The sequence below is a fragment of the Spodoptera frugiperda genome, chromosome 20 (assembly GCF_023101765.2).
Source record: "Spodoptera frugiperda isolate SF20-4 chromosome 20, AGI-APGP_CSIRO_Sfru_2.0, whole genome shotgun sequence".
Classification (NCBI taxonomy): Eukaryota; Metazoa; Arthropoda; class Insecta; order Lepidoptera; family Noctuidae; genus Spodoptera; species Spodoptera frugiperda.
This window is the reverse complement of record NC_064231.1, coordinates 13,587,542-13,610,981: the sequence shown is the minus strand read 5'-3', so window position 1 is coordinate 13,610,981 and position 23,440 is coordinate 13,587,542. Positions and strand designations below refer to the sequence as shown.

The following is a 23,440-nucleotide window of genomic DNA, read 5'->3' as shown; positions in this document are numbered from 1 at the left end:
AGTACAATTCTTCTGAGTACATCAATTATCACTATCACTCTGTAATATCACCATTAATCTCTGACTAACAATCCATCACAGGTCTATGGGTTGGCTCCTTTACTTTTCTATAGTAAAGCCGGTAAATGAGCAGACGGATCACCTAATGATAAGCCATCCCCGCCGCCCATTGACACCCGAAAGGCCAGAGGCGTCACAAATGCGTTGCCGATTTTTTCTCACTCACACAACGCAAGCGTTGTTTCACGTCGGTTTTCTCTGAGGCAGTGGTATCACCGATCGAGCCGGCCCATTCATGCCGAAGCATGGCTCTTTACTTAAGAGGACTTGCCGTCTATGTTTTGTAGGCAAATTGCATTGCAGTTTGGAGTGCTATTGCCCGGTCTCTATAAAATGTGTAGTGTGTAGTCCCTTAGCCGATTCTTATAACAACCAAACAACAAGGTATACAATATATTTTCTTCAACATCCCACTTTTGAAGGCAGTCTGAAGACGATATGGTATTGACAATACATTAGGTGTAATAATAACACAATCCATTAAACTACTTCAAACACCCTACCAGCTTTAAAAGTTCTGTTACAACGAAAACTGAGATAAAAAGTCACACTAGTGCCATTTGGTTAGACCTTGAAGTAGTGACGAAACTTTGGATACTGTTATAATGGTCGCCAGTTACACATTTTATGAGATACCACGATGTTGTCGGTCTCATGAGATTGTAGTCCAGATTATAAAGATTATATACAATGTATTGTTTTAGAGCCGAGAGAAGATCTAAATAGAATCATTAGAAGACAAAAAAGGTTTTTGAATGCAATGATGCGATGCTCTAGATCTGTTTTTCCTTTTTTGGGAAAATATTAACTTCAACTAATGTTGTTCATTCAACGTTAAGTAAGGTTTGTCTGCTATCTCAACATATTATGCAAATTCACGTTGAGTTCTAAATAACTCTGTAACCAACAACTAGTCATGCATAGCATTTCTATTAGCACACGCCTGTACACCAGTTATTTTACAAATGCATTCAAAAAACGGCGCACCTACAAGTTTCAAACGGTCACTCCAATTTGACCCAAAAAAATCTAAAATGACCCTTAAAAACAGTGCCGGGAACTAAATTCCCTTAGTACCAAAACACTTCTCTGAATGCAACGGACCCCTTAGAACGTGACCTAGTAGACCTTTTCTCTCCCTCTAACACCATTGACCTCAAATCTCCTGTCTCACATCACGCATCTTAAGAAAAACCCCGTTACTTTTACCTGTGCAAAAAGGCTCTATCTGCGGAGGTAGAAAGACGTTACTGACTGGTTTTTGTTGTCTCTCTCTTTTATTTACTTTTAGTTTGTACGTAAGAAAGGGAGAGGTAGAATGCTAATCCGGTACCGTAGACCGGTGGTGCAAGTTTTTGACAGTACGTATCAAAGTTAGCGGAGTGTTTGAGTCGGTGTATAGTGTATTTAGTTTCGTTAGTGTTATTTAATATTTATAAATAAAAATATGTAATATTGTGCGTTTAGTGAAGTGATTTGTGTTTATAGGAAGTACTTTTATCAAGGTACGTGGTGAAACGTGTAAAATTTTGCAATAAGGCGTGTTTACACAATACTTTCTTTGCATAACATGTCAGTTAGTCATCAAGGTCAAAATATATCTCTTGTAGCCTGACCTTTAGGAAACGGATAGATTTATAAATTGAATAGAATCAATAAAAATCCAAAGAACCAGTAGGTACTGCTTATGTCATTGAGAAACTTGATGATATCATACATATTTTGCCCATAACAATACATTTAATTCGACACAGCAGTTTTTGAGTTTATGCAAGAATACATACTGACTGTATAAAAATATTTGATTGTGTTGGTTTCCGCATTTATTGTTCTTTTAAAATGAAACCTTATAAATGCTTACCGGCACACAAACTACGAAGGTTTTAAAACTTTATACCAAGAGTGTATGATGATGTAAACTCCTAATGGATTCTTCCCTAAAGAGGTAGGCAGAGGTTTAACAGAGTAAATACAATTATAGTTTGCTAGTTAATTAAGAATTTAATATAATATCTAAATCTAATCCAATTACGAGTAGTAATACGTTCAATTAAAGAAATGAATTTGTATGTCAACTACCAGTATATGGCAATAGGTTCACCCCCATGGGACTTATAACACAGATGGTGAAAAGTGTGTGTACATTGTATAGCGGCATTACTTACCGTCTTGTGCACCTCTGCCTACCCCTTCGAGGATAAAAGGCGTGACGTTGCATGTCAACTACAATACCATGCATTAGGTAAATAATACAAAATGATAACACACATTTAAAATACTTTAAGCTAGCCTTCTGTTAGGAACAGACAGAAGAGATGCTATTGTATACGTACTCACTTTTTGTCCTTTGACAAATCTTCATACGTTTTTCTATGTCTACCAATGAGCTAATCATTTGATTATATTTTCATCAAACAATATCAACAATATATTTTTTTCAATGTATTTACTTTTCCATTTCAAATAAGACTTCGTTCATCAATCCAATAAGACGATGATGTGACCAAAAGGTTTCGGAACGAGTTCCAAACGGTACAATTTGTATGTCAGTGGCGCAGCGGAGACATTCGGAAACAAGACACGCGGTATGTCACGCAAATTGCGGTATTTAGGTAATATTATAGGCTTGGTACTAATAAACTGTTATTGAACATGAAGCTAGTTATTAGTGTGTTTAGTAACGATATACTTTTCTATCATGATGCAGATAATACGAGTAGGGTAGTGGAGTCGCTGTTGAGCTGTGTAATTGTTGTTTGCTTTTAGATTTCGAAAGTCTCTTCTTTAGAAGGAGTACGGGTCTGAAATTATTTCTATATTTATATGTATTTATGTATTATAATACTATAAAGCTATATAATATAACGCTCAAGAGTCTGTTCGTTTGTTTGAAAACGCTAATCTCTGGGAGTAATGGTTCGATATGAAAATTTTTTTGCATTGGATAGCGCATTTGTTGAGGAAGGCGATAGACAAAATAAAACATCACGCTGCGACTAATAAAAGCCCAGCAGCAGGGTGAAACGTACGTCTCTCTATGATGGAGTCTCGCAGTAAATAACGCAATCATAATAGGTCACCCCCTATGACATAGGACTTATAACACAAATGGTAAAAGTGGGTGTACATTGTACAGAGACATTACGTGCCGTAATGTGCACATCTGCTTACTCCTTCGGGGATAAAAGGTTTGACGTTGCATAATAGGTCACTTGAGCAAGTTGGACCAATTAAATCCGAGTATGATAGGATAGAAAACAAATAACATTCTTCTAATTGCAGTTCAAATTATCCTTTTTAGCATATGCATAATCGTAAGTTGAAAAGTCAAATATTAATTTCATATACCAAACCGCAAACACTACTGCCTTCCTTTCTAGTTTATCAAGGCCTTGAGTGGAATATAATATGAAGAACAATGACATTACTTCGAGTTTTAAATAGTTCACGCAATACTTTGTTTGGACGTTTCACATGCTTCGTAGTGGTAATATCAAACCTCTTCAATGTGTGTAACTAATTACATTGTAGTGTTTTTGTTACTGTGCATTTAAACCGATATATCATAACATCACGCAGATCACTTCAATCCCATTTTTATCTTCAGTTCAATTACAATTTTTGATTCATACTCGCCGATTGCCGGACAAGGAACCTGTCGGTTTTTTCCAGCTTCAAATCCTGGGTCGAGTATAATAACATTAAAATTCTAGTAATAATTCTCTCCATCTCTCTATGACTCTGGTAATATGATAATAACTTTTGACCCTCCTGGGATAAATAGCATAAGTGACCAACATTGGGACTTGCTTTATAAACGGCCTATTTATTCCTTCAGGTAATATAAGAGGTCTTAGTACGTATTTATTTTACGTTCGACGAACAAAACGCGACTGCATTCGGCGCTCTGAGTAAAAGAAACTAATACTAAGTATGTTAAAACTGCGCAAAATTACTTCGAAAATATTCTACACACGTACCTAGATATTCTTGAGATTGCGATACCATCAAAAACCTACATTTATTCCCAAAACAACACTATTATCTAGCAAAATTCTAGTCTAACTGCATTGATACGAGTATTGTTATAGTCTGCTACTCCCACACAAGATGTTCGGTCACCCCATAAGGAAATGAAAGCGTGAAGATATTGGTAAATGTAGTTTTATACAATACAATGGTCGAACTGGTCATTGTGTTCGTATAGTAGGGTCATTCCGGCATTTTGTATGAATGATGTACATGTGTGTAGATTTGTAGATAGGACTAGTTTCTCGTTCCGTGTCCGTAAGGAAGAGAAAGAAAGAAAAAGGAAAACTAAATGTAATAGATCAAATCTACACCAGAATCTGAATTCAATGGTAATTAAAAACCGAAATGAATAACCGATCTTAATCCAAAATCTCTGGATCGATCTAAGTAAGAATTTGAAATTCTATAAAAACTATGTATATTCCTTAAGGACTGTAGGGGAGAACTAAAAGAGGATTTTCCTAAATTCCCACGGGAACAGAAAAATGGGAATCACTTATTTATGCGAACAAAGTCGTTGGCAGATACTAGTTTGTCCATAAATAAGAAGTACTGAATGATATCCTCGAAAATCTGTTTATATCTATTGTATTGGATATATATTGTTATGTAACGGGATTTATTTAACTTTAGATTTTAAACGTTAATCAGGTACTATTTTAATTGGTAACTTTAGTTAGAAAAATCCATCACTATTTTTTTAAAAGCATACCAAAAAAGTGTTTCATTCACAGAATCAATGTTTGTTGAGGAGCTGTGAGAGAGGTATCAGTTGCTAAGTAATCGCAGGTTCTATGCTCAGCCGGAACAAATAATGTATCTACAGGTAGTATTTTCCGGTTCACACAGTGTCGGGATAATATTAGCATTTACACTTGACAAGACCTCAGGACAGTGTGATATTTTACTTTTATTTTTAAGAAAAAAATCATAAATTTTTTGGTCTCCTTTAATTCCAAGTTAAAAAATTACAATACTAAATGGGTACTCAATAAGAAATATATTGTAATCAATTGAATTCAAGTCTATGGGAACGTGTTGTAGCTAAGTACCAATAAGTATGTTAGAGTACAACTCAAGTAACTAGTAGCTTGTTAGCTCATCGCGTTAAGTAACATATTTCCTTCAACTAAGTACGATTACACGGAAAGTCGAACACATAATCACTGTATTTTCTCGCACATTAAGATGCTATCTTACTTTGTATGTCTTCATTACAAACTTAGATTCATCTTTTAAGGAATGTATTTGATGATTGCTATTTTATACCTATTCTAACCGCCGTACTCTAAATGATTTAGGGTCGGTTCATATCTGACGGAATATGCACCGCGTATTATCGGTCACGTAACGCCAGAACAGACAAATGTATAGAAAAATAGTTGACCATTCTCACTCAACCAATGATACGTTAGTGCAACCGATGATACGCTTGACGTATTTTACGTCAGATATAAACCGACCTTTAATGTAGTAGGACAAAAAGGTAAATTATTTTTTATCAATGTTAATCACCTCACTACGAGAATAGAGCAAAGGCTTACTTTTTCTAACCTGGAAGTAATACCTATACAAATTATACCATAGGTAGGCTTGTATGTATACTGGTGCCCCTTACAGGTGCTGAGGGTGGCCACCGGGGTGGTTTTGGTGAGGTAAAAATCGCACTCCATAGTCTTTTATCCCCAGAAAGCTAGGCGCCTTTTGAAGGTTTCCTACCGTTACAAAAAAAAAAGGCTTGTATTGTATACAAGGTAATTGTATAAAACGTAAAGGTTCGAAAGTTTCTTATAAATTCAATATTCTAGGTTAGAAGCAGTAACGCAACGCCATTGTGTGTCGACCTCGTGTCACTGAACTGAGCACAATGCTCGTGGGAAATCACCATAATAATTGTTTGACTCCTTCGTTCTTCGAGTAACTGCTTTTTGCAAAGGAGGAACTTCGCTGTTAATTCTTTTGTCTGAACACTTTTTTGTTAAGTATTGATTTAGGCTTGCTATGTGTTGATTGGAGTGGCGAAAACCTATTTGATCCAATATTGGACGTTAATGTTTTTCCTACCAACTAAATAATGTTTGCTCATGTTTATCACAAACTTACGTCCATGTTTAAATTTCAAATAGCAAATCATAGGTATGTGACCATTGGCTTGCGCACGTAACTGTTTGATGAGGCACTCGGCTAGTTTCAAGCTATACTAAAGGCTCATATTCATGACCACCATTCTGCGATACACGAGAAAGCCGAAAAATATAATAATTAATTTAGTGAGTCTCACAAAAGTTATAATAAAAACTTATCAAGTTATCAGCTAAGTAAGAAAATCGTCAATTTTCAAATATTCGTCGTATAAGTCACTGAATGACTAGACAGTGAAAGTAGTTAGAGAGAACACCTAAATAAACAAGAGTTTGGTATCGATAGTTCTTTGTTTTGCACAATAAAACTATTCTCTAGTTCTAACTCATTTGCTCTAGATGCCAATTTAAGATGGCCGTATAACTTTCATCATTTATTTGATTGGTAGGTACTATTTCGTTGATCTAACGACCGCAAGCGCAATAACTGATGAGCATGAAGCACTTGGTATTAGGCAAAGTATTATTAGGTTGTTAGATTTCAAATACTAAGTAGACTGTGAAGGCTTGAATTAGGTAGTGTATTGAGATTGTGTACTTATTTTTGGTAACTATATCAGATGAAAAATTTTTTATAAATAAATTGTTATTTGTGCCTTTGGGCCTTTCTCAGTCTTTTTGTCTCCTGCGTCAAATTCACTGAGGGAAGAGAAACTATCGTTTTTCTCTTATAATATGTTTTCTTTCTTTCTTTCACATCTAATCTAATTCAAATCTTCTGATTTATTTCTTTGCGGGATCCAAGACAGTTATTCAAGTTCCTGGGACTTCAGTATTCCGGTGTTGTCATGGTTGTACCTATTGTAAATCCTGGCTTACAAGAGTTGCAGCCGTTTCGAGAGGTCATAGTGCGCTTGTCCGATAAAAGAAATCTTAAATTGCAATGACATTGTTATACTATCTTTATAAAATATACTATAAGTGTTATTACACAACAAAAGAACTAGGTATTAAAAGTAAGTAAGTACCTATAATTACAATCAATTAATATTCTTAGCATGACCATCCATAGTATCGATATAACACGCATTATGATAACAATTACTAAGATAATTAATAAAACTGTTTAGTACACACGACACGTTACGTGTGACGTCACATACATACTCAGCATTTTACGATAATATCGTTTCAAGTAGTATTTACGTAATAAGATCATTAAACAATTATTCTTATTAAGGTAATCGAATATGACATTACGCAGAAGCAGTATATAGGGATCATTTTATGTAACATTTCGAGATTTTTGACTGCACGGTTGGTGCGGTGGCTGGGCGACCGGCTGTCGCGCTACGTGTAGCGGGTTCGAATCCCGCACGGATCAACTCTTTGTGTGATCCACAAATTGTTGTTTCGGGTTTGTCATGTATATGTGAACTTGTATGTTTGTAAGCGCACCTACAACCCAGGACAAAAGCCTAGTGTGGGTCAACGGTTTAAAAGAAAAGCAATAACTATAAATTATTATAAATAAGTATGTACCTATCGTCAACTTTATGTATTGATAGTAGACGATTAGTTTTATTTAAGCCAATTTATATTTGTTACGGAAGCTCTGGTGTATTAAAGTACTTTCATCTCTATTTACTAGTAGTTGTAGTCTATTTTAATTTAAATTCAATTACACCATTGTCTATCAATTCAATTATGGACTGCTATTAGAACATACATAATACTAAAGCTTCCATTCTTACATTGAGGTGAAGGGGATGTTTAAATGTTAGCAATCCAGTTGACTTTGACATTTCCTTATGTAAAGATTGCACTAACATATACTTAAATTCTAATTAGGTACGGTACTTATTTATACCGATTTTATATAATAAAATAAATCTACACTGAGGAAATCTATACTAAAACTAATTTTAACATAGGATGCTAATATTTCTGTTAACATAAACATATTTTTAAAGAGTAATACTAATGGAGTTTCTTACTCCTTCTTCTCTATTCGAAGCTACACTTTGAAACTAGCACCTAGCTTTACTGACGAACAGACTGATTTACTATTATTTATTCATTTAATTGATGATGTTTCAAAAGTACCATTTATTTAGTTAATATAAAATAACAACATTAAAACTTTATAAATCTTTGGATTGATGTTAATTGAGACATTAGTTTGTATCGAATTTCCAGACACGATTAAATAGGAATTCGAATTGAAATTCTTTATAAATCTTAGCCGTAAAGTTTTGTTTTTGATCCTAACATAACAATATCTCAACTAAAACTATTTTCAAAAGCTGTCGACTATCGTGAACATTATTTTAATGAGTGACTTAATTCCCCAGCCACACTTCTGTAGCGGTCAGACCGACACTCTCGCCTCCTTACATCAGTGTTTTGTTTTGCAACACGATGGTATTTAGCCGATGATATCTAGGCATCGTTAGCATTTGTTTTTGTTACATTGTGAACACAATAGAACATGTTCTGACATGGTTTACAAGAGTCACTGGATTGTGTCTTCCATAGATTGTGTAGTTAGTAAGGTTATATTTGGCTATTTTTTTGATGGGGGAAAATTATCCAATCACTTCTCCCGCCTTGGGCGAGGCGAGAGGGAGCCCCAGTAACCGGCAGTCCGCAGCTCCGGGTCGGCATCAGTCCTATTGGGCCCCATCTGTGGTGGTCAGTTGGCTCTTTGAGACGGGCTTCAATTCTGAAGGGTTTACGAAATATTCCATGAAAAGTTTTGTCTTGGTCGAAGCAGCTTTCAAAATGCGACAGCATCTTTCTTTAAAATGTAATGTAGCACATATTTCCCTAGCTGCGGACTACCTAGTGGGTTTGCCGGGGCTCCGGCTTACCAAAAGCAAAAGTAGGAAGGGGCCACCCCAACCTACTTTTGCTTTTTAATCAGCAAGAGTCTGACACTCACTCTACAGCCTCGTCCAAGGCGGGAGAAGTCATTGCATGATTGTTCTCCCTTAAAAAACTCATATGTCCCATAGTTCCAGATTAACTTACCCAAGTACTAATTTCGAAATCGAACTCAATAGTACTTAAGCTGACCCAACTACGTCATAATAATTGCGGCTACTAAACCCACAAGGTAGTTGACAGAGCAACCATTATACATTATACAATCGCGATTGTTCGTTTCCCTAGATTATATCCGCGGAGATATGAAACTGCTTGTTAATGGTGTATTACAAACTAGTTAGAATGTCACAAGACAGTGGCCAGACGATTGAGAAATAATATAAACTAAAGCGACAGGTTGGTCAATGAACACATTGCGCTATGTATTTGTTCTATTAAACACACATAGGTATGCACAAATATGCAGAAAAGAGAATATTTATGTTCACAGCTTGATGTTTTAAAAATAAGCAGCTTTATCAATGAAACCTATCAGATTTTAATCTAGTGCATGTGTGTATATAATGTAATGTGTGTAATATGTATTTGATTGGAAATAATTGCACAATGTACACCCACTTTTCACCGCTTGTGTTATAAGTCCCATGTAATAGGGGTGAGTCTATTATCATATACCGGGTACCATTCCAAGACTCCGTGCTACCAATAACTTTTTTGAAAAATTTGAGACCAAGGGGTTTTGAGTTTGTAAATAATCTTCTGAAGAATTTAAAAATAATTTCTGATTTAATTTTGCGATCGAAGGGCTTAATTTGTTATGATGGATTATATTAGTAACTAAATAGATTAAAACATTACCACTCCTACACATATACATAACATGAAAATCCGAAGTTTCAAAACGCCTAAAGCAACCACTATAAAACTGTAACCTAACACCTCCTAATACCGGTACACAGACACCACACAACTAGTTCACTAACTTACTTAACTTAGCAACTAAGTATAAAATTAATATTATGTATACTTACTTAAAGTTACGTATGAAAATGTTGATGCTTATGATGATATGATGTTCACGCACGAAGGGAGACGACCTCGAAAATATTTCGTATTTACATTATTTTTATATTTACATATAATTAGTGTGTTTGTGTTTTTAGTTTCTTGGTTCGTAGTGTATGTTTTGTTAGTCGTAGAAGCGGTGTATGGGAACTATTTCTATAGAAGGATTAATTATTATGAGGGGCTAGTTTATTAACATATTCAACTCAAGTTCCTGCAATAAATATAAAAAAAACTTTTATATAGCCCTAGGAAAAAACAGGCATAAATGTTGTTATTAGTTAAAGCATTACATCATAATTTTTTTCTACTTTACCGCTAATACTAAATATAGGAAATTTAATTTAAGAAACTTAGTATCTTAGTATCTTCATATTCTTATTCGGGATATTTTCTGAATTCCAGGATGGCAGAAATAATATTCCAGCGGCGAAAGATCCCAACAGTAGTATCAGACCCGAACCCTCTGATAATCCTCCTGATACTCTCTCTACTGCAGTCATGTTGGACACAAGTGATCAACAGAGCTCCTCACTTCGTGCCACAGATAGGAGACATGTCACAATTCAGTCTATCCGAGGACACACCTGTTGGAACACCGGTTTATCATTTAAAAGGTAAAGTTGGATTTTCTCTTCATACTAACTAGTACAACTGGTTCTGTATGATTAGATAGTCATATTTTTATCCTATGTAGGGTTGTGGTTTAGCAGGATGAACATGATATATTTCTAAATAACTATACTGAAGAATGAACCTCGATGTTTTCAATCCACAGCCTATAAGTGTGCTGCTGACCAATTGCCTCTTCTCGTAGGGAGAAGGTTTAAGATTAATGACCATGATATTAAAAGCTTTTAAACTGACATGGTCACTAACACTAAGATTAGAACTTGAGAAGGCATATTATCATGTTTATTTATGTCTATGAGTTGATCAAGGCATAAACGTGGTAAATATCCCATCTTAAGTTCTAATGTTAGTATTAATCACCATGCTTGCTCAATGCTCAATAGTAAATACAGGTACAGTTTTGTACCAAAAATGATTATAATAACTACTCTTTTTAAATTTCCAGGAGTTGATCCAGAGAATGGTCCGCTAAGGTACTCGATATCAGGGCAGTACTTCTCAGTGGACTCGCTGACGGGTGTCGTGACTCTCGCCAAGACCCTGGACAGGGAGGAGCAGAGCGCTTTGGAAGTCATCATCAGCATAACTGGTATGAAGTTAAACATAAACTATTAATAATAATGCTTAAAGTTGTTACCACCTCCTTATTTTCTATGGCGTGGTAAGAGCCAAATATGGAACTATACTTTTGATAGCGACTGAGAAGAAGCACCCTCAGATAAACTTAAAACTTTCTGCGATCTTCAACTTGACTGACAAAGTCAAAGTCGAAATCAAAATTATTTATTTCAAATAGACCTGGAAGGTCGTTTGAACGTCAACGCAAATATCACAATATGAAAAAAAAAGTGTCTGTCTGTCGGTCAGTCTTCTAGTGAAGCTATTTGCTTGTACCCAAGTGTCTGCCTGTCGATTATGGCAAATCTCTTTATCTATTTGCAGTAAACCGCTAATGTTGATAAATCCTTGTTTAAAAAATGAAGGCGATTTTTTTCACATTTGCAGTTTACAGTAATTCGTTTGGCCTCGGTTAGAAAGTTCCGAGTCAGTCCAATATACATACATATATGTATCTACCAGAAACAATTCTCACATTACCAATACTTCGTTAATTTGCTAATTGTTTCCGTCCGTTTCATTGCTTCGTAACGGTATTTTAAGGTTATTGCTTTTACAATGTAAACGGTTAACTTGTGTTTAACTTTTTTTTGTTTTAATAAAAATATAGACAGAATTTAGTTTTTGATGAGTTTTTCAAATAATAAAAAAAATATCCATATATTGCCTCAATGGTGGTGGTTTGCCATTTTACGTGGAGGACTAAGGGGGAGGCCTTTGCTTAAAAGTGGGAGGTCTTCCAGCTGATGATGATGACGATTGCCTCAACGCTTACCTATCTTTTCATACAGACAATTTACATATTTATATTGTTATATTTTCAAGCAGCAGTAATAAGATTATTATTTAATGTTTTGGTGATTTAAGTTGAGCAATTCAGTTACTAATTATTATTTTTATGTTACAGATGAAGGCATAGCTAACACTGAACCCAACACGATATCATTAAGGCGAGTGATACCAGTGAAGGATGTGAATGACAATCCTCCCATCTTCCACAACCGGCCATATATAGTCAACATTAGTGAAGCCACAACTGTTGGCACTGAAATAGAGGTAAGCAGAAATAGTAGAAATTAAAATTATGTTTAGAGTAACAATATTCATAAAACTTATCTCTATCTATATACCATATGGGACCAATCCATCTGTATCAGTGTTAAAACTGGCAATACAGTATCCGAACGATCATTCACTAGATAGTGCTTCACAGATTAGACTTTTAGATTTAATACCCAACCCAACCCAAGACAACAACAACGTCACGCCTTTTATCCCCGAAGAAATAGGCAGAGGTGCATCTGCACATTACGGCACGTAATGCCACTGTACAATGTAATTTGATACCCAAGACGTGAAAAGATAATTATAAAGAGAGCAAAGGAGTTTTAAAAGCATTTAACACAATGTGATACTGAGTAATAGTAAATTAATGCGTTACAGGTAAACCCAAAGATAACGGTAACAGATCGGGATGAAGGAGAGAATGCCAGAATACGAGTGACATGCTCAACCAAAGAGAAAGGAAGCGATTCTGAAGCATGCGCAACGTTCCGCGTTGATACTGACATGGTAAGTGAAGATCGCGTAAAACTAAAACAAAACAAAACAACAGATATGAAGTAACAGATTCTATAAAGAAGGTCACATAATAATGGTAATTAGAATCTGTTTCTAAAGTATACGAGTATAAAATTTTGCTTGTTTTAAATATTTTGACTGTAATTGTTTATATGATCCTAATTTTGACTGCACTGTTGGCGCGGTGGCTGGACAGCCAGCTGCCGCGTAGTGTACTAGCTAACGTGTAGTGGGTTTGATTCCCGCACGGAGCAACTCTTTGTGTGATCCACAAATTGTTGTTTCAGGTCTAGGTGTCATGTGCATGTGACCTTGTGTGTCTGTAAACGCATCGAAGACACAGGAGAAAATCCTAATATAAATAAATGATATTAGTCGTTTCTTGGCAACTAAGCAATTGAAAAGTAACGACAGTATTTTAAATGAATTATTTTCTATTTACAGATAACACCAAACGAATACCAAGTACGACTGTTTCTAAACCAGCCTTTAGACTTCGAGAGTAGATCAGCATACGTCATCAGTTTAGAAGCCACTGATTCATCAGACAGACCACTGAGAGCCCTCGCTAGTGTTTCAGTTGCTGTATGGGACGTACAAGATCAACCACCAATGTTCTTGAATGCACCATTTTCAGCTACTGTACCAGAAAATACTTTACCGGTAAGAGAAAATCACAACATCAGAGGCAATAGAACATTTTTTGTTTGAGATATTCTAAAACATGTTTTTAACTCACCTACTAACGTTGTACAATGAACGTCTTTTCAGAATACAAGCATAATGGAGATAATAGCTAAAGACGGTGACACAGCCAACCCTCGTCCAGTCTTGTTGACCCTGGAAGGTGATACGGAACAGTACTTCAAGTTACTACCCGACAGACCTTTGGGACGAGCTACACTGGTGGCTTCAGACATTCCTATTGACAGAGAAAGTGATGTCGTAATGCAAAATGGAGGCGTCTACAGCTTCTTTGTTAAGGTGATCACGACTTTTTGAACAACGAATTATATTGAGATTTAAGTAACAACAAACATTTTACATGTTTTAAAATAATATGTTTTGTTATTTCCAGGCTACAGAATTGATAAATAATGAAGTGCCATCAGATTTCACAGTGACCACTATAACTATTATCGTAACTGATGTCGATGATCATGTACCAAAGTTCAATAAAGAAGAGTTTGATATTTCTATACCAGAAAATATAGAGAATGGAAGTCCCATCCCTGGTTTGTCAATATACGTTGAAGATCATGACATTGGACAGAATAGTAAATATGATTTAAAATTGAGAGATGTATGGAACTCTGAAGGTGTATTTTCTATTAGTACAGACCATGGTGAAGGAAGAACACCGATTAGCATTAAAGTTAAAGATTCGTCTAAGTTAGACTATGAAGTAGATGATGATGAAAAACGACTATTTAGTTTCGACATCGTCACATCTGCTAATGGGATAGAATTATCGTCTGCACGAGTTAATATAAAACTTCTGGATATGAATGATAACTCGCCTGTTTTCCAAGAACCTACGTATAAATTTAACGTTCCTGAAAATGCAACTATTGGAACTAAAATAGGCGATGTATATGCTACAGATAGAGATTATGGAATATTTGGTGAGATCGAATATACTTTGACTGGGTTTGGATCAAATATGTTCAAGACTGATAAAAATACGGGTGGCGTATATGTACGGCAGATACTAGATTATGAGAAGCAGAAAAGCTACAGTCTAACACTATTTGCTAAGGATGGAGGTGGCAAGGGATCGACAGCGAGTATATTTATTGATGTGTTGGACATTAATGATAACGCTCCTTTATTTGAAGCAGCAGAATATAGTAGGACAATTAGAGATGGTGCTACTAGCTTTGAGCCACAATTCGTTATTCGGGTAAGTTTATTTCCGGGTACCTATATAATATTAATTATCCATTTACATATTATCATTGATAATTTTCTTGTATTTATTTAGGCTACCGATGCGGATGGTCCGACACAAGGTGACGGTCAAATTAAATACTCATTAGAATCTGACAACAGTATTAGTCGCAAAGGCAACGTGTTCACGATAGATGAAGAAACAGGAGAAATAAGCATTATTGAAAAAGTTGATAGCATGGACACTCCTCGAGGACAATATGAACTAGTTGTAAGGGCCACGGATTATGGTGAGTATTTTTGAGAAATGTGTAATATAGGATTAACCAGAATTTGAACAAAGCTTGATTATAACTTTTCATTTATTATTTCAGGTATCCCACCACTCCACAATGAAACACGAGTCTACATTCGTGTGGGCGTTCCAGGTAATCAAAGACCAACTTTCAAGGGTAACTACCACCACTACAAATACACCGTTTCACAAAATAGCCCCGAGACCACAGAAGACTTCACATTTGATTTAAATCCAATGAACTACAAGGCAAATATTAGAGAAGACGCTAAACCTGGACAGAATGTGACCATGGTCGTGGCTAATGATCCCGATGGACTTGATGACTTGCTTACGTATCATATTGTATCAGGGTCAAAGGATAATTTCGTGATAAATGAGAAGTAAGTAATTAAATGCAGTATAAAATAATTTAAGAAACTTTCTTATGACACTTTATTTAATTGTATTATTTTCTTTTTTCTAGATCTGGTCTCATAACTGTATCCAATGACGCTAATTTAGACAGAGATATCAACCCTGAAAGATATGAAATCATTGTATCAGCTGTCGATAGTGGAATGCCTATACCAGAAACAGCCACTACCACAGTCTTCGTTACTATACAAGATGTAAATGACAAACCACCAAAATTCAATGTGACTGAATCAACTACACATATTTCTGAGAAAGCAAAAATAGATGATTTAGTGGCACAAATCACTGCTTACGATACAGATGTCAATGCAAAGTTGCAATATAGTATTGTACAGCCAATAAAGGCTCTTTCTAAAGCTGGAGTTCAGCTAAAACCTAACTCGCCTTATGATTACAAACATATTTTCCGAATTAACGAAGACACTGGAGAAATATTTGTCAACGGGACTTTAGACTACAGTATGGCATCAATAGTTATATTGACAATCAAAGTTGTGGATGTTAACGCAGAAATCAACAAGGATAAACAATTCGCTCTCATAGAACATACGATTTATATACAACCTTACGCTGACAAAAATCCACAATTCACCAATGCCGGTTGGACTAGTTCCAATCCAGTAATATACCACAAAATTAAAGAAGAACAACCAATTGGAAGTACTGTACTTGTTTTGTCAGCTGAAGATCCAGTTTCAGGACATGTAGTGTCCAGTTACAAAGTTATAAATGCAGAAACTGGCCTACTTCAAGTAGATCCTCTCAGTGGTCAAGTGGTTTTAACCAAACACTTAGATTATGAAGACTTAACGACACCTAATTTAACTATAACAGTTAAAGCCACAAGCAATGACGGTAGCAAGCATAGTATAGCTAAAATTATTATAGAAGTTATGAACATCAACGATAATCCACCTATTTTTGAAAAAGACGTATGTTTTATTTTACTAATTTCTTAAAAATAACGTTAAACACGATGTACAACAATAATATATTCTCATTAACAAACTTATTTCCAGCTCTACAAAGTCAGCGTTTTAGAGTCCGTCAAATATCCAGAACAAATTGTTTTGGTCAAAGCTCATGATGCTGATGCCGTATTGACTGAAGAAGACAAAGCCAAAGGTTATTCAGATATTCGATATACGTTGAGGGGCGAAAATTCTGACCTGTTCAAAATTGATAATGTTACTGGATCTATACAGGTAAATAATTTAAAAAATATTGATTAACATTTTAAAATTTCTGTATCTTGGATCTATAAAATTAAAGCAATAATATTTCAGGTAGCCGAAAATAAAACATTAGATAGAGAACGACAATCAGTTCTTCGGATGGAAATCGAAGCAGCTGATACTCCAAATGGAGGAGCTGACAAGTTGAAGGCTACTGCCACTATTTTGGTAGATGTACTTGATGTTGATGATAACTCTCCCCAATTCGAGAAAAATATTTACACAGGTATGACAGTTACAGAAATTGTGTACTACGTGCCTATACTTTTACTATTTTTACAACTTCTTGTTCAAACTTTATCTGAATTTACAGCCGTAGTGCCAGAAAACGTGCCAATTGGTATAAGCGTCATAAATGTGACTGCGACAGATCCAGATGAAGGATTGGGTGGAGAAATCAAATACGAGTTTTTGGATGAAGGCGAAGCTAATGGTAAGTGAAATAAAGAGGACTTATTACGTGTATTAAAAGAATATAATAATAATGATTATTTTGTTTCTTAGGTCTATTCACAATCGACGCTGTGACAGGAGAAATTAAAACTCATAAAGTGCTAACTGGCCGTGGTCGCACAGATCCTTATAGACTGCTAGTTGGTGCCACTGATGGTGGTGGACATTCTGGAGACACTTCATTGTCTTTGTACATCGGTGACGTTAGTGCTAATGATGGAGTACCGAGATTTATCAGACCAGCTGCTGGAGAAATACTAAGTATTAGTGAGGTAAGACTTATCACTTAATACCAAAATTTTGTCAGCATTAAAAATTAAAACTGTTGTTATAGGTTTTGAAATAAAATCATGTTTAATCTTACAGAATGCTACTATAGGATCTGCAGTTTACCAGGTGGTTGCAAGTGACCCAGATGACCCAACTCAGCCTTCTGGACAGTTGTTCTACTCTATACAACCAAGCAATCCTGATGCCAAGATTTTTGCTATTGGTAAATATGTTTTTATGATATTTTCAAAATAAGATTTCATTAAAACATAATATTATGTATTTTTAAGGTCCTTGGTAGTACATATTAACAATTCATTTTTAATTCCAGATCCCCATTCTGGTCAAATAACAACAAGACAGTCGCTAGACCGGGAGAGAAAGGCCTCATATACATTGGTGCTACTAGTCACAGATAGAGGTCAACCACCTCAACAGAGTACCAGAATTGTCACTGTCATGGTCACTGACGTAGATGATCACAAACCACACTTTGGAAGAAACTCGGTAAGTTTGCTGAAATTATTTTATTATACATCAGATACAGTGGATGGTGAGATTTTTTTAGCTAAAGCAGTTTTTAACAAAAACTTATACGGTACGTAAGATGCTCACCCAAGACTTTTTGTATATTGTTTGTATTATTGGATTTTATTAGATTATGTTTCACCAGTTCTTGAAAACTGTATTTCTATCCGTGAAAACCTATAATTGGCTTTCTGACGTTATTTATTGGCTGCCACTATTTATTTGCCATGTATAGCTGTTACTTTTCCGTTAAATAAATAAAATTTAGAACAATGTACCTCCATCACTTCTACCTAACCGTAATACATGTTTTTTAATAAATTTAAAATTAACTTTAAAATCATAGATCTATACTATTTTCTAGGATGATCCCCCAGTTCTAATGACAGTAAAGGAGGAAGTTCCCATTGGAACTGTGATTGGTCAACTTGAAGCCATCGATGAAGACATAGACGAGAATGCTGCTATCGACTACGCAATTACTGGTAAGCACTAAGCAGTAAATTAACCATTTACAGCTACAGTACTTTCTTTAATTGCAATTAGTATTATAACAGACAATTTATCGTTCACAGTTGGAAATGACTTTGGTTTACTAAAACTAGAAAGGACGAACGACAGCAAGGCCCTGATCATAGCAGCAGCGAGACTGGACAGGGAGACAGTGTCGAAGCAACTAATAACTGTTAAATGTTTCAAGTATGGCACTAAGCCAAGATTAACAAAATCATATAATAGACTGGTAAGATATTTCCAAATGTTTACTGCTTACGATTAACAGGCGTGATCTTACGTGTTTGGTTTGAATTCAAATTTCAAGTACCAATTACGATAGTGCTTTATAGACTATGACATCATCAGGTATCAGATTTATAATAGGTTGTATCAACACCAAACATTTTTTATTTGTTTTTTTTTGAGGGACTCTTACTGACTAAAAACCACACCGTTCCTTTTCCTGCTTTTCGAACCGGAGCTCCGGTAAACCCGCTAGGTAGTCCGCACCTCCATCAACACCAAACTTGGAGTGCTTTTTTATTATATTATTTAAGCATTGCACTTTTTCAGGATCCCTCAGAAACTCAAGTATTGATCAAAATCTTGGATATAGATGATCACCTACCAAAATTCGAGAGTGCCAACATGACTGTTGGAGTGAGACTGAATGTACCAATAGATACCATAATAGCTTCTGTCAAGGCCATTGACAAGGACCCTGATGCAAGACCCATTAACTACAGCATTGTCAACATGACTTTTGTTTCACCGATCAAGGGTAAATCTTTGGATAACATCACTGATGTGATTGTTCTGAATAATATGACCGGAGATTTAAAGATTATGAGGAATTTAATACATTATGCTGATGGTATATTTAGGTGAGCATCTCTACTTATCACATTCTTTGCAAAGCAAGCTACGCTTTGGAACGAGCGCCTAGCTTCACTGACAGACAGACTTACAGATAATTCAATTTGACGATTCAAAACTGCCTAATTAATAAGGATTAATTGAAATAAATGCTTTGACGTTCTCTTGTTCTTGTACATGGTATCTCTATAAGCCCTTTTGGGGGGGGGTCTCATTCAATGACCTCTCCTGCCTTGGACAAGGCTAGAGGGTGTGTCACACTTTTAGTGACTAAAAACCCCTTAAAAGGAGGAATTAGGATCTACTAAATGACCTTGGAATTCTTAAATAATATCTTGGTTTCAGGTTGATCGTACGCGCTAACAACACAAATGATCCGGAACGATTCAGCGATATTTTAGTAGAGGTACTTATTCAATTTATTTGAAAACTAAATAAACATGCAAATCGTACGATACGAGTATATATGCAAAAAGTATTATAAAAGGTTACTAATGAGCAATTGCCACTCGATGCATAGTTCAAACTATTTGTGTATAAGTTTATTTAAATATAATTATTGTGCTTTAGTACGTTATAATGCATACTATTACGTACTTCTTCAAGATTATTTGCTATCATACTTTAAAATCGACGTCGACTAATGTTTTTGTTATTCAGATTTCAATATTGTTTAAGTGTGACTTATTAGTCTCTATATATTTATCCATTTACATACGCGGCTATTTAACGTAATTGTGTTATATAAATATCCACTCGATGAACCAGAGTTGAGTAATTTCTTATTATTTGTTAAGATTTTCAATAAGACTTATTATCATGATTACAAGTCATGAAAATTATAGATCTTATAAACCTTCAAGAAAACTTTACTCCTTTTTAAAAGGCCGGCAACGCATCTGTGACTCCTCTGGTGTTGCGAGTGTCCATGGGCGGCGCTAATCGCTTACCATTAGGTGACACGTCTGCTCGTTTGCCACCTGTTCCATAAAAAAGATCTACTTGTTTCTACATACATACATACATACATACATACATAACCTCACGCCTGTCTCCCATGGGGGTAGGCAGAGACAATAGAACGCCAATTGCCACGGTTCTTACACACTTCTTTCGCTTCATCAACAGTCATCAGTCTTTTCATGCATGCTCGTCGGTTAAAGGTACTTTTAATTTGGCCCTTTTTTAATATATTGCCAATCTGGTCGCTATATGTCCGTCTGGGGCGCCCTCTACCGACGGTCCCACTCATATTTGCCTTGTATACTACTTTCGTAAATCTGCTTCCATTCTTACTTTGTACATGCCAAAACCATCGTAACATTCCCTTTTCAATCCTTGTCACTACATCGTCTTTCAAACCACACTTTTCTCTAACAACACTATTTTTCACTCGATCACTCAGTTTTACTCCACACATACTTCTCAAGGCTCTCATTTCCACCGCATTAATCCTGCTTTCATGCTTCTTCTGCCACACCCATGATTCACTACCATACATAATTTACTTGTTTCTTAACTTTATGACTTCATCGTGCTAAACCAAAATATTAGATAAGGTATTTGATCCTATCAGACAGATTACAGATTACCTATGTTGCTATACTAGTAGATACAGTATTAAATGTTTATTTCCTAGGTTGTGGTGGTAAGAGAACGCGACCTCCTCCGGCTGGTGATGCCTGGTGGCACCAGACAGAAGTATGCTGACCTTCGGGACAGAATGTCGGCTGCTCTCACGCAAAAAGGACTTCGCATGCAGCTTCATGATGCCAACACAGCATTCTTTGCAAATCCAGGGTAAGATGTTATTGGTTAAAGCGCATAATTAACCACAATATAAGTTGAAGGCAAATCCTCCACCAACGTCAGTCATTTGTGACTATTATTAGTCTCTATTAGTCTGTTAATTAACTACGTATTATTACAACGTAACACGCATTTTCATCACTTTGTTAACTATTTCTGGGTTTAAAAGGTGTGACGTTGTGTTATTTAAATATAAACCTAAAATCAAAGCAGCATAGTATTATAAGAAACTAGTCAAGATTATGACAAATATTGATGTAGATACTACCTATGTATGTATAATACGTTTAACAAAAACCATATTGACAAGTCACACTCACTTAATGTATTTAAACTTTGAAATCTACTCTTGTAAATATCAAGGTCGAAATTATTAGGCGTTTAATAGTGAAACAGTAAATTTATATGCTTATGGGGTTAGCCACACTGTATAGAATATCTCAGGTCATTTAACTTAAGGGTAGCTATTATACCCGTGCGTACGGCGACCACCCAACAAACATACGACTAATTTGTACAACATATTAACTTTTGCTTTGTTTACAGGCCATGCTTCCAATTTAGGAAAACGGATTCTGGCGAAGCATTAACACCTAAAGCCATGAAGGCAACCATACGAGCCCTAGGAACAGAGTTCCAAGAGATCCTGGAAAACTTCAATGTTCACAACATCACCAGCTGTGGGGTATCGCGAACGAAACATTCGCCAGCACAGCATGCATTGCTGGCTTTGGCTGGAGTGCTGCCGTTGGCAGCGTTCATAGCCACCCTTGTATTGTGCTGCATGCATTCCAGTGGTAAGTTTTCTCATACTTTTATTCTATAAGAATTATGTAAGAATGTTATATGAGATAAGAGTTATAATAGCAAACTGTGTCTTTAGTGTTTACTATTGTGCTGACGTGCCTAAAAAAGATTTCTAATTTGAAATTGGCTTACATCTCTTTCCTCTAGTAATAAGGGGTGGTCCTTTATTCAGCAATAGACGTCCTACGATTGATTATGATGTTGATGATTACTTCTTACTGATTAGTCAAGAACTTTTGTAGCCTATTTAATGCATACAACAAAATTAGCAGCGCTTCTGATAAATCCAAAGCTTTTTTTAAACGATTTCTAATGAAACGTAAAGATTATGATGTGAACCCGCTTAAGTAAAGGAGGCTCATAGTCCACCACTGGATTCTCACGTTCCGGTATAAATCTAATGTCATAATGACACGTCATCTGTCTGTGGGTAGATACCTATACCGAGTGAGGTTAAGAGTCGGTTAATGCACTTGAACCAAAAATGTTTATACAAAAGTATTTGACTACACTTGTAATAAGTACTTTTGTGGAAAAACCAACGAGCAATGCAAACTTACGTCAATGGTCCCAAATAAGATAATAATAAAAATTGTATTCGTTTCTTATGATACGTAAATCACAATATTATTGAACAAGGATGTATATACTCGTAGTTTATTAATCTAGCGGTTACGCCTTGTTCGTACCTACTACGCTAGTATTTTAATAAGTAAGTATTTAGTAGCTCTCTCTCGCTTCGATTTTGGAACAGAAGCGAGAGAGAGCTGCTATGTACTCGCTACTAGACTAAATACTAGCATATTACAAACAAGTCATTAGAGCTTAACCTCTGAGAACTAAATATGTATTATAGGAAGCTTAAATAATATTAAACACGACACTGCCCATAGACACCCGACACAGTACAAGAGGCATTACAAATGAGTTGCCGGCCTTTTGTGGCTTAGGAATTTAAGGGGATCGGGGATTGAGATGATGGTAGAAGAGGCGGTAATTGGGCCTCCGGTAACCTCACGCACACGACGAAACACAACGCAACCGTTGTTTCACGTCGGTTTTCTGTGAGGCCGTGATATCACTCCGGTCGAGCCGGGCCCATTCGTATTGAAGCATGGCTCTTCCAAACTTAAAATCAGTCAGTAGAAAACGATTTAATAAGAAGTTCTTTTAATTTTATTCTTCTCTTCCAGCCAAGAAGAGGGCGCGGGAAGCCCTATTAATAACTAGAGAACCACCACCAGTGGCTGCCAGCAACATATCAGTGCCAACGAGGTTATATGCAGAACCTCTGTATACAACGTGATGTAGCCTCGGAAACTGAGCTCTATTATATTAAACAAAAGGTTGGTTTTATATTTTATTGTGTGTTGAGTTTTATGGAAATGTAAACATCAAGAAAACGT

At 35.8% G+C, this 23,440-nt stretch overlaps 1 protein-coding gene across 1 annotated transcript; it reads left to right on the top strand.

Moving 5' to 3' along the window:
* Positions 1–1,408: 1,408 nt before the first annotated feature.
* LOC118261851 (cadherin-23) lies at positions 1,409–23,349 on the top strand. The gene is made up of 24 exons (XM_050701146.1): positions 1,409–1,565; positions 10,533–10,744; positions 11,206–11,349; positions 12,286–12,434; positions 12,822–12,950; positions 13,404–13,622; positions 13,731–13,943; positions 14,038–14,862; positions 14,944–15,139; positions 15,224–15,527; positions 15,611–16,493; positions 16,581–16,766; positions 16,848–17,022; positions 17,110–17,229; positions 17,301–17,521; positions 17,616–17,742; positions 17,851–18,026; positions 18,412–18,532; positions 18,623–18,789; positions 19,116–19,426; positions 19,764–19,824; positions 21,058–21,218; positions 21,774–22,024; positions 23,228–23,349. The coding sequence occupies exons 2-24, from the start codon at positions 10,534–10,536 to the stop codon at positions 23,338–23,340; spliced, it is 5,463 nt and encodes a 1,820-aa protein (XP_050557103.1). The 5' UTR covers positions 1,409–1,565; position 10,533; the 3' UTR covers positions 23,341–23,349.
* The last annotated feature ends 91 nt before the right edge of the window (positions 23,350–23,440 follow it).

What these genes read in the sequence shown, in the direction of transcription:
- LOC118261851 (XM_050701146.1), top strand. Translation starts at nt 10,534, where the DNA reads ATGGCAGAAATAATATTCCAGCGGCGAAAGATCCCAACAGTAGTATCA. An exon ending in CACCTATTTTTGAAAAAGAC is followed by an intron (nt 16,494 to 16,580) that starts GTATGTTTTATT and finishes ACTTATTTCCAG; the next exon opens with CTCTACAAAGTCAGCGTTTT. An exon ending in AAATACTAAGTATTAGTGAG is followed by an intron (nt 17,522 to 17,615) that starts GTAAGACTTATC and finishes TTAATCTTACAG; the next exon opens with AATGCTACTATAGGATCTGC.